Source organism: Gopherus flavomarginatus, chromosome 7 (genome assembly GCF_025201925.1).
Source record: "Gopherus flavomarginatus isolate rGopFla2 chromosome 7, rGopFla2.mat.asm, whole genome shotgun sequence".
NCBI lineage: Eukaryota > Metazoa > Chordata > Testudines > Testudinidae > Gopherus > Gopherus flavomarginatus.
In genome coordinates, this window is record NC_066623.1 from 107,198,434 (window position 1) to 107,213,332 (window position 14,899).

The window sequence follows — 14,899 nt, forward strand, 5'->3', positions numbered from 1 at the left end:
AGCAATTCAGCAGCGGGTCCCTCAGTCCCTCTTGGAGGGAAGGACCTGCCGCTGAATTGCCGCCGAAGAAGAAAGTGGTGCGGTGGAGCTGCCGCCGATCGCGATCACGGCTTTTTTTTTTTTCCCCTGCCACTTGAGGCAGCAAAAACACTGGAGCTGACCCTGCATGGATGTATGGAACTCTGGGTTTCTCTTGTGGTTACTGTTGTCTATTTGCACTGAAGTTGTGAAATTGTAGCAGCATTGTTTTTTCCTAGCGTACATTCCAGTGGCTTTCTTTCTTTCTGTAGTAACGTCATCATAACTCCTAAATTGGGCATGGTGGGGAGGGTAGTCCTTGCAAGGAAGTCACTTAAAGGGCAATTTAGCATAAGATGGTTGGGGGAGAAGGCCTCCTCAACCATGTTTGTGTGAGAAGAGGTGGAGTGTCACTCTTGCAGAATCCAGAACGGTTGACCATTGAAGGCCGCTGGTGGAGGCACAGCTAGATTGAGGGGGACCTGAGTTCTTGGTGCAGTAGCCTTGTGTGTCCGTCTACACATTGATATGTATAAGTGGTTAGGCTGGTGGCCACTGAGAGTACCGTAATCTGGTATGCCAGAGTAAGACCAAGTGTTCCTGGATTTTGTGATTGTGGGAATTGGGTTAGGTTGGGTCTCATCCCAATAGTTTTGAGGACTGCCTCCCACAAAAGCTATGTCAACACTGCACTGCAGCACAGACTACAGGGAGCGAATCGCAGAGGGCACCCAAGTGTTGTGATCTGCAGTGCTGTGTGTGCACGGACAAGATTTTATTTATCTAAAGAGAGGCATTTTCAGTATATAGTTCTTCATTTCAGCATTATATTTGCGTGTTTTACTAAAGGTGCCTTAACTATGTAACAGGCTTTTTTTTTTTTTTTTTTTTTTTTTTTGAATAGCAATGCACTGATGTTCATATGGTGAGTGATAGCGATGGAGATGACTTTGAAGATGCTACAGAGTTTGGAGTTGATGATGGAGAGATGTTTGGTATGGCATCATCTGCCTTGAGGAAATCTCCAATGAGTAAGTATTGAAAGATAACATACTGTTAACTATGCAACACTGTAGTGAAAGCGACAAGAACTGAAGGATTTAAACAGTAATAGACAAGAAAATATCCTTAATTTCCCTATTGATCCCACTGGTTATTTTCTAGGGTACTGTTAGAAGGACATGCTGTATTTCTGTGCCTATTTTATTTTAGTTTTGCGCTGCTTAGTGCCACTTTCACTGAACTGAGAAGAGGTAAAAAGATACAACTTAGAATTAATGTATTCTGGACACAGTCTATAGCAGATGCTGAAAAAAGCCCATAATGGGAACATTAGAATTGCTATACCAGTTCAGTATACGATTGCTTTCTCTGACACTGACTAATAGTGAATGCTTCAGAAAGAAACCTGATAATGGGCGACTATGGGATTATTTTCCCAAAGGGGAAATTCTTTCCTATCCCTATGTGTTTACCCTCTGCCTAAAGCATGAAAGTTTAACTCCGTCATAAATGCCTATCTAATGTAACTGTGGATTTTCTTTTTAGCTATGTAAATGACTATTTTTTTAAAATTCTCCTAAGCTTTTCATGTTAATATCCAGTGACAATGAGTTCCCCATGTTTATTTCATGTTGCATAAAATATTTCCTTTTATCAGTGTTAGCTTTTTAATTTCATTGAGTGATACTTTGCTCTCGTATGAGAGTAAGTAGGAGCACCTGGTTATCTTATCTATGCCATTCATTATTTTATAAACATCTCTATCAATACTGTTGACTTTAGGGTATATCTACACTGCGATTAAAAACCCCACAGCACTGAGTCTCGGATCCCAGATCAGCTGATTCAGGCTCAGGCTGCAGGGCTGTAAAATTGCAGTGTAGACATTCAGGCTTGGGTTGGAGCCCAGACTCTGAGATCTTCCATCATCACGGGGTCTCAGCACCTGGTCTCCAATCTGAGCCAGAACATCTACACTGCAGTTTTATAGCCAGGCAGATTGAGCCTCACGAGCCCAAGTCAGCTGTCTTGGGCCAGCCACGCCTGTGCCACGGGTCTTTTATCGCAATATAGACTCATACTTACGGTCTAATTATGTCACTAAGTCAGAGTGCTGAAATTTATTTTAAGATTATTCACAAGTTAAAGATTTTTCACTAATGAAATGGTTTCTCAATTCTTCCAAGGAGGCTTCTTTATTCTAATATGTTAGAATAGATCCAAAGAGAAGATGAAATCCAGATCAGTGATGTGCCACATTACAAGTGAGCTTAGAACTTGACCGTTTAGAATGGCCCTGGATATATTCGTGGAAGAATCTGGAAATTCTGTGTTCAACCAAAAGGTCATCCTATCAGTAACCTTTGATGGAACTTACGAACTTTCCCCCTGGGCACTTCGAAAGTTGTAAATATGAAAAATTAAGGAAGCAAAAAATAATTTTTGGGGTCTGTGTTATTAAAAATTATTTCCTCCAGGTCAATTCAATGTATATTTATACTTGTTTTTTTAAGTGCCAGAAAATGCTGAAAATGAAGGAGATGCCTTATTACAATTTACGGCAGAATTTTCCTCAAGGTAAACTTAAGCTATTAACTGTGTAAGACAGACAGTGATTTGTGTTGCACTGTAACTATAATTTAGCAGGCAATTCAAGTAAAAGTAAAATAAATATAAATATTTCCTTATCTGGCATAGGTATGTAGGGCCAGATTCTATCTCACTTACATTGACTTGAATGAGAGACCATTTGTGGAGTAAGATACTGTTCAGTGTGAGTTAAGATGGCAGGTTCTGTCTTTAATTGAGAGGCCACTTGCTTTGTATCACTCCTGAATTCTACAAGGGAGTAGAGGGATAAAGAAGATACTGACTATAAACAGTAGCACTGTTAATTTAATGTAAATGAGCTCTTTCTAACTGAAAAATTGATGGCTACTGGAAAATAATATACTTAGTTGCTATGAGAGTTTTAAGAATAGCTAAATAATAAAAATTACTAGTTGAATGTGTAAAAGTGCTGCTTTTGAGAATTTATATACAACATACTGAAACAATTTACTGTTAAACAGTTCTTTATTTCACCACACAAGTGGCACCCTTTGGCAGCCAATAAAGTGAACCCGGTGTATAGTTTGCATACCATGTTAATTTTTATAAAGAATTTGTGGCTCCTTTGTGATGAGAAGCTTTCCATATCTTTGTGATATAACTAAGATGTTATTAAACAAGAATAACACTCAATCAACCAGTAAAAATATTATAGTGAGGAGAAATAAAACTGATTGAGAAATAGTACTTAAAATTTACATATTAACTTCAAAATCGAGCAGTTTGTGAGAGAAGGCAGTTGTTATGATAGACAAGTTCATAAGGTCAGCAATCCTATACAAAAACTTCAGAGGGCAGAGGAGATATTTAAGAGTTTAGCCAATGCATGTATTTAAAATGAATTTAAACAGAGCTGAAACTGAAAAAAATTACTTACACTTTATTTTTATTAATTGAATCTTTGTGATTTTCAAATAGATATGGTGACTGCCATCCTGTTTATTTTATTGGGTCACTAGAGGCTGCTTTTCAAGAAGCCTTCTATGGGAAAGCCAGAGATGTAAGTGTGTGTTAACGTTACATTGTTTATATTAGAAGGAAAGTGATAAAAGGGCTAGCTATTACCTTTTACACTATGCCAAAAAAGTTATGATTTTTGCTACATTACTAGTAAACATTTTCATACTTTTATGTGATTGACTGAAATGTTCACCCTGCGTGTTATGGGAATGACGGGGATAACTCAGGCTTGCCAACTGTTCTCTTTTGTCGTGGACTGGCCTTGCTTACATAACCGATTCCAGGCTTTAATGGCTTTAGCCAAAGTTCTAGCAGTCATCTGAGCTTCTAAAGGCTTTTTTCTATAAGTTTTGGTCTCCTTTCACTAGATATCACTGTTTGGGAGCCTTGTGGCTGACAGTGACAAAGCTGTATATTGGTATCTCTTTTAAATAATGGCTGATAAAGTTGTAAATTTACTAATTCGATTGTAAGGTCATTGGGGCAGGGAATGTGCTGCCTTTTGTGTTGGTACAGCATTTACTTAAATACAGAATAGTATTATAGTTTGGAATTTAAGGTTTCTATTCAGCCATATAGACACCTCAGGGTTCTGATGTTCCATATCCACTTGGAGAAGTAGTATTTTCATAAAATAAGAAAGAGAATAGTTGAATGAAGGCCTGGGGTCCTGGATCTAGGAGGGTAAGTACTCGCTCACCTGTAAAAGTCAACACCTAGATAAAGACTAAAGCACCAATAAAAAGCTTAAGCAGCTTTTATTCATCCTTTAACTGCCTTGATATTGGTCCCAAAAGAAATGTGCAAACAAAATGTGTTTGTCTCTCTTGAATTACTCATATTGAAATGGTCTATAAGTATTCCTTGTAACAAAATCTCCACTGCTTGCTCTAAGCTAACATTTATTTGACATGTTTGCACACCCCAACAAGTTTCTTGCAGAATAACTGCTAAATTTGGAGTCTAGTTTCATTAATTTACATGGTTGACAGAGCATAGATTGCTCTAGAACACTTCAGTAGCAAAATAAGAATTGATCGTGACTCCTAGGAGTGATGGATGCTAAAGCATGTTGGCAATGAGGCAAGTGAATCAATATAAAAAGATGCTTGATTTAGAGAGTTCAATTTAGACATCTCATCGGAAGTAGCTAAAAGTGTATAATTATAAAAACAACGGGCGTTTTATTAGCTCTCAGAAACATCATTTTATACCTCCAAAGGGGTTTTTATTACAGTACAACCCAACTGAATGTTCATCTTCAAAATACTTTTCATATACTACTAACATGTAGGATATGGAAGATGCAGTCTATTTCCAGTATTTTTCCACTGGGTTCAGACCAGATCCTTACCAAGATTATCTGATATGTTTAGTAATTTACTATTTTTATTACCTTTTTCTTAGAAATGTTGTTTATAAACAGTGGCTGAAATATTGATAAAGGCTGAACTATTGATACATTTTTGTATTTAAACCCACATATTAAGTTGCTACATTAATTTATATCACATTTCAACATTTTGAACTTTAAAAATGCTTGTGAAATAAGTAAAGTTTGATGATATTGTACCTTTTTGCCACTGCAAAAAATCTTTTCAATATTATTTGAGAACTCAAAATGAAAAAAAGTGGACACTTTATTCCATTTTTTATAATTGTTAAGTTTTATAAAATGACTGAAACTATGATGTTTTAATTAAGGAAATTTTTTAAAGAAATTGCAAGCTAAATATTCCATGTTCTAATTTATACTGTGAGAGACACTTAATTTTGCCAGGGCAACAGATGAGCTTCAAGCAGCAGCATTCTTCACTTGAAGTGAGAAATTGAGTTCCAAGAGTAAATAAAAACAAGATTGAAGGTTTAAATCCTCTGCTAGGCTTTTTGAACTTATATACTCATTAAATGTTTATTGGAGTGGTGGGATTATGAAGGATTTGGGGAGCTTCCATCAGCTGGTATATAGTTAATCACTAAGTAAAATACTACATTTGATAGAGTGTTTCTCACGATGGCACACTCAATCCATCTTAATGAAAACCGCTTCAAACTGATTTAATTTGAGAGCACTTGGCAGTGAGAGTGCTTATAGATCTTAGCCTTTTTCTTGAGGAATTTGCAGTGCTGTCCAAAGCACTGTACAGTCCAGTTTCAGTGACATAGCCATCGATATCTTTTTTCCTATCTCTATTGCTGACATTTTCTGAAAAAAATCCTAAGTTTATATAAATTTGCAGCCTTCTTGCAGAAGTATTTGAGAGATGATTTTATGAAAGGTTTTTACCTAAATCAGTTTGCAGTTACTTTGAAGTACTTTTTAAAATAATTTTTAAAACTTTGTTATAAAAATAGATATTTTAATGGAGGCTTTTCTCTAAATCTTTCACTTACATGTGTCAGAAAGCAGAGACATTTGATACTTTGTTTCAGAAGACATTAACTGAAAAAGAAGCTGTTGCCTACTTTAATTTTAATATAGCTAACCCCGCCTTATTTTTGACTAGTATTTGCAGTTTGGCTTCTTGACTTTGAGACTTTAGATAGTTAATATTATCTTTACTTTTAAAGAACTTCTTCCATGACAATTCCTGTACTACCTGTGAAGGGGAAAAATACGCCCAAGTTCTGTCTTGATTTACATCCTGTATATAAATCTGCCCTCGAGTATGTTGAGTCAGAATTTGGCCCATGATCTTCCTGTAAAATGCCATGAAAGCAACTCTGTGCATCAGCTAGTCCTTTGTGCTCAGCAGAAACATAGCAAATGTACAGCAAGCTGTCTTCCCATTAACAACTGATGTCCTGAGTTAGCTTCTGAATCCGGGCTGCATGTTCTGGTATGAATTCACAAGAAACTTACTGCATATTCAGTACAAAAGAAAGACATTTAGTTTATCAGTTACTGTGTGAATGTGGTGAGGGTGAGCAAGGGAGACGTAGGTTTATTAAAATAAAAAAAGGAATACGGTTGTATGAAACACTTTTTAGTTTATTCCAACCCAGTGAAGGAAACCTCCATGGTATCATTTTGAATTTCTGGCCCTATATATTGTAGGTTTAAATAGCTACTGTAGAGGAACATAAAGAGTAGCTAGACAAGATGCTGCAGAGGAAGTGTTAAACCCCCCCCCATCATGGACAAGTTTTTAATTACATACTTATGTGGAAGTTTATTCCTAGCTTCAAGCAGTTAGTGGTTGACTTACGTTCTGAAGCATAAAGGAATCCATTCCTTATAAATGTTTATCATGTGTAATGAATAACTTTTGGTGGTACTGTTATTTGTGTGTGTTTAATCTCTCTTTTTGCCTCCCACTAAGTTCTTTGCTTGAATAATTAAAAAATTAAGTATTTCCTTTTTATCAATGGTTGCTAGCTTTTCAATTTCAGTGGGTGATCCCTACATCTTTTATTATGAGAGAGGGTAGAGGATCATCTGATTTACCTTCTCAATAGCACTAATTTTTATATACCTCTGTCAGATCACCTCTTGTCTCTCTCAGTTTCTCTCTCCACCCACTTCTAATAGTTATATTAAATATCACTCCTATTGCAGATCCTTAGTGGCCCCCTGCATTGCTTGCACTCGTTGCATCCTGACAATTAGTCACTTAGACTAGCACTTTGATTTCTGTCTCTTAAACGGTTTTTGATCTATGGCAGAACTTTAACTCTGGGTACTTAATTTCCATAATAGCCTCCTACAATTTGACTTAATTTAAGACTTTTTGCATTTCCAAATAAATTGGCCCTTTCTCATCCACGAACATGCTGATTCACTGGAAGAATTGTAATACACTGGAACAGCAGAATATTCCTTTACAGAAGCCTTCCTGCTATATTATATTTGTCTATGTGTTTTACAACTTGGTGTCTCATTAGGATGACATAATGGAAATTGTTTATGTAGACAACATGCCAGCCTTAGCAGAGATTAGCCAAAGAGTTGCATCTCACATCCATCCAAACCTAAACCATTTCTTTCTATTAATGTTATAGTGTTTTTTATAATTGTGGTGAATTTTGTAATCTGATTGCTGTTGTGTGTGTGTGTGTGTGTGTGTGTGTGTGTGTGTGTGTGTGTGTGTATTTGATCCTTATATATTTGCAATCTTGTCTTCCTTTTTAGTTTGATTCCAAACATGAGTTGATTTGCTCTGTATTTCATGCTGTAGTGTGGTCTTCGTTTTCTCCATTATATTTCAGTAGAAAGTGTTTTTTCTTGAGGCTCTTCTTCATCTTGTATTTTCTTTTAAAAATCTGTATTGTATTATTAGCCTTTCTTCTAATACAATACTTCTAAGATTCTCTCTCTATATGATGATTAGTACTATGTGTACTGTGACGCATACTTTCGTTTTGTTGAGTTGTGATATGGTGTGCAGAGAGCAGAGAAGTGATGAAGTCTCTCTGTGTATGAGCCAACTGTTGTTCTAACCCATTTGCTGTTGTGATTTAGGCAGCAGCAAAAGTTGGAAATTAAACCTTTGATTCCTTCTGTTTACTTCTCAGAATCCTAAGTCCATACCTGTCACCTTTTCAGAAAGAAATCCCATCCTGCAATTGCTAAAAGAAAGAGTCCTTACTTTAGGAAGGGTTATATTTATGATGGTTCTAAGTCAAGTGGAAGCTGTTATAGAACTTAGAAAATAGCATCAGAGCGTGTTAGTCTGGATCTGTAAAAAGCGACAGAGAGTCCTGTGGCACCTTATAGACTAACAGAAGTATTGGAGCATAAGCTTTCGTGGGTGAATACCCACTTCGTCAGATACATAGAAAATAGCGTCATCTGTCAGTGCGGCCCAGGATTTGGTTAAATTGTCCACAATCTGCATTCAGTATGACTAGCTATATTGGGCCTGACTTTCAGAAGTGTTGAGCACCAGCAACACTATCTGAACTCATGGGAGCAGGAATGCTCAGTATTGTTGAAAATCTGGCATGTAGTTTTCTCATCTTGTAACATCACCTTTGGCTGTGAGTGTGAATAGGTAGGTTATCTTCATCTAAGTTTAGACTGATTCTCCGTCTTTCAGTGACATTGCTTGCTGGAAGTATTATTTGGCTGGGACCTGCAGAACATCCAAGATGCCAGAAGGAGCCTGTAAACTATTGGCTAGGTTTCATGCTTTCCTTATTCAGTTCTTTTCTGCTCTGTGAGAGCCACCTCGTTTGAAAGATCTGGAAAGAACATTGGCAATTCTGAGTAGTAAAAATTATCTTGAAATGACAATAGGTCCAAAGCAATCTTTTGAAGAGCTTTTCAGATTTCACAGTGTTGACTGTAAAAATGATTTTTAGACCGCAGAGTTGATTTGGGCTCCAGGGTTATCCACAGTACTTTACTAGCATAGAAAGAGGAAGTCCCTTGTAATATTTTAGGAGCAGTGACTGTAAGAAAAGTTTTAAAAACTTTTTTTCAAAGAATACTTATAATTATTTAAAGGAACCCAAATATATTATGATTGAAAAAAAGATATCGCAGCCTTATTGGACAATCTACTGACTAAAAGGGTTATATTTCTCATTCTCCACAAAAATGTTTTTCTAACCATATCATCTAGGGCTGTGATCTTATCTGAAGTGCTGATTTCTTTGTATGTAGTTGATATATCTTGTACGTAGATGGAAAACCTGAATGCTGCATGTAGTGGTATTGTTGATCTACTAGTCCACAGTTTTCCTTCTGATTGAACATCATGCTGGGGCAATACCAAAATACTCAAGAGCACTGTCCAGCTGGAGAGCACTATCCAGTCATCTTTTTTCTGAGACATAAAACTGGCTACTTTGTACATTTGTAGTCTTTAAAACAGTTCAATCCTGTTGACTGTCAAGGGTAAGCAACTATTTAATTTTTTTCATTAATGTAACTTGTGTCAGACACCTGGAGCTTGGGATAGGTACTTCTTTTTTTATTTTTTTGTGTAAATCCAAATAAATAAAAATCTGATGGCTCATTGTGCAAAAGATGTATCCTTACTAGATTGCAGCATGAGTAATTGTTATTTTTTATCTCTGCTTGTATTGCACAACTTATTGATTAAACAGACTAGAGAGAGATAAAATTAACATGGCACACATTAAATGGATTAAAAACTGGCTAACTGATAGGTCTCAAAATGTAATTGTAAATGGGAAATAGTCGTAAAATGGGTGCTTCCAGTGGGGTCCCACAGGGGCTGGTTCTTGGCCCTACGCTATTTAACATTTTTATCAATTGACCTGCAAGAAAACATAAAATCATCACTGATGAAGTTTGCAGATGACACAAAAATTGAGGAAATAATTAAGAAGATGGGTAACTGATTCAGAGTACTATCTGGATTTGTGGGTAAATTGGGTGCAAGCAAACAATATAAGAATGGCCATACTGAGTTAGACCAAAGGTCCATCTAGCCCAGTGTCCTATCTTCTAACACTGGCCAATGCCAAATGCATCAAAGGGAATGAACAGTACAGGACAATTACTGAATGATCCAGTACCAGCATCTGGAAGACAGAGACTTAGGGACACCCTGAACATGCGGTTGCATCCCTGACCATCTTGGCTAATAGCCATTGATGGATATGTACTCCATGAACTTCGTCTAATACTTTTTTGAATCCATTTACAGTTTTTGCCTTCATAACATCCTCTGCTAATGAGTTCTGCACACTGACTGTGTGTTGTATGAAGAAGTACGTAGTTTTGTTTGTTTTAAACCTACTGCTGATTAATTTCATTGGGTGACCCCTGGTTCTTGTGTTATGTTAAGATATGTAAATAACACTTCTTTATTCTTTTTCTCCACACCATTCATGATTTTATAGGCTTCTGTCATATCAACTCTCAGTCATCTCTTTTCCAAGATGAATATTCCCAGTCTTTTTAATCTCTCCTCATATGGAAGCTGTTCCATACCCTTAATCATTTTTGCTACTCTTTGGTGTACCTTTTCTAATTCTAATATATCTTTTTTTGAGATGGGGTGTCCAGAACTGCATGTAATATTCAAGGTATGGGCATACTATGGATTTCTATAGTGGCATTATGTCATTTGCACTCTTATTATCTATCCCTTTCTTTACGATTCCTAACATTCTGTTTAACCTTTTTGACTGCTGCTGCACGTGGAGTGGATATTTTCAGAGAAATATTCACAATGACTCCAGGGTCAATTTCTTGAGTGGTAATAGCTAATTTAGACTCCATCATTTTGGGATTATGTTTTCCAATATGGATTACTTTGCATTTCTCAACACTGAATTTCATCTGACATTTTGTTGCCCAGTTACCCAGTTTTGTGAAACCCCATTGTAGCTCTTCACAGTCAGCTTTGGATTTAACTATTTTGAATAATTTTGTATCATCTGCAGACTTTGCCACCTCACTGTTTACCCCCATTTCCAGATCACTTATGAGCACTGGTCCCAATGCAGATCTATGGAGAACACCACTATTTACCTCTCTCCATTCTGAAAACTGGCCCATTTATTCCTATCCTTTGTTTCCTGCCTTTGAATCAGTTACTGATCCATGAGAGGACCTTCCCTCTTATCCCATGACTGCTTACTTTGTTTTAGAGCCTGTGATAAGGAACCTTGTCAAAGGTGTTTTGGAAGTCCAAGTGCACTATATTTCCTGGATCACCCGTGTCCAAATGTCTGTTGATCCCCTCAAAGGTTTTGAATAGATTGGTGATGCATGATTTCCTTTTACAAAAGCTGTGTTGACTTTTCACCAACAAATTGTGTTAATCTATGTGTCCGATAATTCTGTTCTTTACTGTAGTTTCAGCAAATTTGCCTGGTACTGAAGTTAGACTTACCAGCCTGTAATTGCCAGGATCGCTTTTAGAGCTTTTTAAAGAAATTGGCGTCATATTAGCTATCCTCCAGTCATCTAGTTCAGAAGCTTATTAAATGTTAGGTTACATACCACAGTTGTGAGCTCTGAAATTTCATATTTGAGTTCCTTCAGAACTCTTGGGTGAATACCATCTGGTCCTGGTGACTTATTACTGTTTAATTCATCAATTTGTTCCAAAACCTCCTCCAGTGACACCTTAACCTGGGACAGTTTCTCAGATCTGTCACCTAAAAAGAATGGCTGAGGTATGGGAATCTCCCTCATATCTTCTGCAGTGAAGAACGATGCAAAGGACTCATTTAGTTTCTCCTCCATGTCTTTCTTGAGTGCTCCTTTAGCACTTGGTCATCCAGTGGCCCCCTAGATTCTTTGCAGCCCCCCTTCTTGCCTCTGAAGTACTTACATTTTGTTTTTGCTGTTAGTTTTTGAGTCTTTAGCTAATTGCTGTTCACATTCTTTTTTGTCCTGCCTAATTATACTTTTACACTGGACTTACCAGAGTGTATGCCCCTTTCTATTTTCCTTAGTATGATTTGACTTCCAAATTTTAAAGGATGCCTTTTTGCCTCTAAATATTTCTTTTACTCTGTTGTTTAGCCATGGTGGCATTTTTTGTCCTCTTACTATTCTTTTTAATTTGTAGTATACAATTAATTTTAGCCTCTATTATGGTATTTTTAAAACATATCTATGCAGCTTGCAGGCATTTCATTCTTGTGACTGTTCCTTTTAATTTCTGACTAGTTCCCTCATTTTTGTATAGTTCCCCCTTTCTGAAGTTAAATGTTACTGTGACAGACTTCTTTGATATTTTCCCACACACAAGAATGTTAAATTTAATTATGTTATGGTTGCTTTTCCAAGCAGTTCAGTTATATTGAGATCTTGGACCAGATCCTGTTGTCCACTTATGACTAAATCAAGAACTACCTCTTCCCTGGTGGGTTCCAGGACTAGCTGCTCCCAGAAGCAGTCATTAATAGTGCCTAGAAACTTTATTTCTGCATCCCATACCATGACATGCACTCTGTCAATGTGGGGATAGTTGAAATCCCCCGTTATTATTGAGTTTTCTATTTTTATAGCCTCTCTAATTTCCATGAGCATTTCACAAGTATGGTCACCATCCTGGTCGGGTGGTCAGTAGTGTATTTGTACCGCTATACTCTTATTATTCAAGCATGGAATTTCTAGTGATAGAGGTTCTGTGGAACAGTTTTATTCATTTAAGATTTTACTATGTTTGACTCTGCTTTCTTTCACATATAGTGCCACTGCCCCACCAGCATGACCTGTTCTGTCATTCCTGTATGTTTTGTACCTTGGTATTTCAGACTGTGTTTTTAATATGGGTAAATGTAAATGTATACACCTAGGCCATACATTCAGGATGGGTGAGTCATTGCTGCGAAGCAGTGACTCTGAAAAAGCTTTGTGGGTAGTGGTGGATAATCAGCTGAACCTCAGCTCTCAATATGATGCTATGGCGAAAAGAGCTAATGTGATCCTGGGATGTATAAACAGGAAAATTGTGAGTAGAAGTACAGAGCTTATTTTACCTCTGTATTTGGCACTGGTGTGACTGCTACTCCAATGCTGTGTCCAGTTCTGGTGTCCACAATTCAGGAAAGATGTTGAAAAATCAGAGAGAGTTCAGAGAAGAACCATGAGATTGACTGAAGGATTAGAAAACCTATTTTGTAGTGATAGACTCAAAGAGCTCAATCTATTCATCTTAACGAAGAGAAAGTTAAAGAGTGTTTTGATTAATCTATAAATATCCACATGATGAACAAATGTTTAATAATGGGCTCTTCAGTCTAGCAGAGAAAGGTATAAAATGATTCAATGGATGAAAGTTGAAACTAGACAAATTCATACTGGAAATAAGGCATAAATATTTGACAGTGAGGTAATTAATTGCTGGACAATTTACCAAGGGTCATAGTGGATTCCTCATCACTGAAAATTTTTATATCAAGCTTGGATGTTTTTCTAAAAGATCTATTCTAGGAATTATTTGGGGACATTCTATGGCCTGTGTTTTACAGGAAGGTGGATCAGATTATCATAGTAATCTGTTTGGGTCTTGGAATCTATGAATCTATTAAATGTTTTCCTTATCGTTTCACGTGAATATTATTCTTCACTTCCTGTCCTGAAGTGTTACCATTCTTTTGCACTGTTAAACAGTGTTTGTATTTCGTTTGCGGATGAAGCAATTCTTTATAGAGAGATTTGGTATCTTTCAGGATGAAAGATGGTATATAAATGCACTTCATCATAATCATCGTCATCATCATACTCTACTAATAAACATCTTGAATGTGTTAAGCCACCTCTTAAATTCTAAGTCACCTCTGAAAAGCTTTATAAAATTTGGAATTCCATCCTCTTGTATTTCCCCCGCACTCAGTAGTGCGAACACACGGGTTTCTGCCACAGAAATCATTCTCTAATTTATAACTTGGAATTTTTGAAGGAGAGATGGCATATAGGTTATCAGTGTGATCTGATCTGAATTGTATGGCATCCACCACGATATCTGAGCACCTTACTGAAATTACTTAAACAACAAAAAGTGTAAATACAACTGTTTAAGCTCTGAGAGTGCTTAAAGCTTAAGTAATGGCTCATAGTGCTCTGAGAAACAAGAACCAGAGGTTATCAATTGTCTTCTGGTCCCTACCTCTGTGTTTGGCACTGGTATGACTGCTGTTGGAATTCTGTGTCTAGTTCTGGTGTCCACAATTCAAGAAATATGTTGATAAAATGCAGAGGGTTCAGACAAGAGCCACAAAAATGACTGAAGGATTGGAAAATATGCTTTATAGTGAAAAACTCAAGGAGTTCAATCTATTTAGCTTGTCAAAGAGAAAGTTAAGTGGTGACAATCACGTCTGTAAGTACCTACATGGGGGATATATATTTGATAATAGAAGGCTCTTCAATCTATCCGATAAAGATATAACAAGATCAAATGGCTGGAAGTTGAAGCTAGACAAATTCAGACTTGAAATAAGATGCAAATTTTTAATAATGAGGGTGATTAGCTATTGGAACAGCTTACCAAGGGTGAGGCTAGATTTTCCATCTCTGGAAATTCTTTAAGAAAAACATCTGATTTTGATTAAAGTTGTGCTTTTAGTCAAACAGAATTTAATTTAGAGAATTCCTATGACCTGTGTTAAGCAGGAGGTCAGACTAGATAATCACAGTGGTTCCTTCAGACCTTACAATCTGTGTATCCATGGAGTATCTTCAGGCCAGACTCCTTTAGGGAAATTGAACCTAGTTAGTGTTCCTATTCCGTCAGCTTTTGGTGTCTGTGTCCTCTTGGATTCATTCCAGTCCAACACTTTTGATGGTGCATTACATGTTGGAATTAGCAATCCTTAGCTTTTAAAATTGTTTGTTTTTCTTTCTCCATCATGTATGTAATAAATACAAACA

The 14,899-nt window shown here is 36.8% G+C and overlaps 1 protein-coding gene across 3 annotated transcripts in view; it reads left to right on the forward strand.

Annotated features, from left to right (window-relative positions):
• The window catches only part of FAF1 (Fas associated factor 1), a 318,043-nt gene that overhangs the window by 204,246 nt on the left and 98,898 nt on the right, over nt 1-14,899 (forward strand). For all 3 annotated transcript variants that reach the window (XM_050961673.1, XM_050961674.1, XM_050961675.1), the window contains 3 exons: nt 923-1,049; nt 2,535-2,598; nt 3,550-3,631. In XM_050961673.1, coding sequence (XP_050817630.1) covers nt 923-1,049; nt 2,535-2,598; nt 3,550-3,631 — 273 coding nt within the window. The remainder of the gene's footprint in view (nt 1-922; nt 1,050-2,534; nt 2,599-3,549; nt 3,632-14,899) is intronic.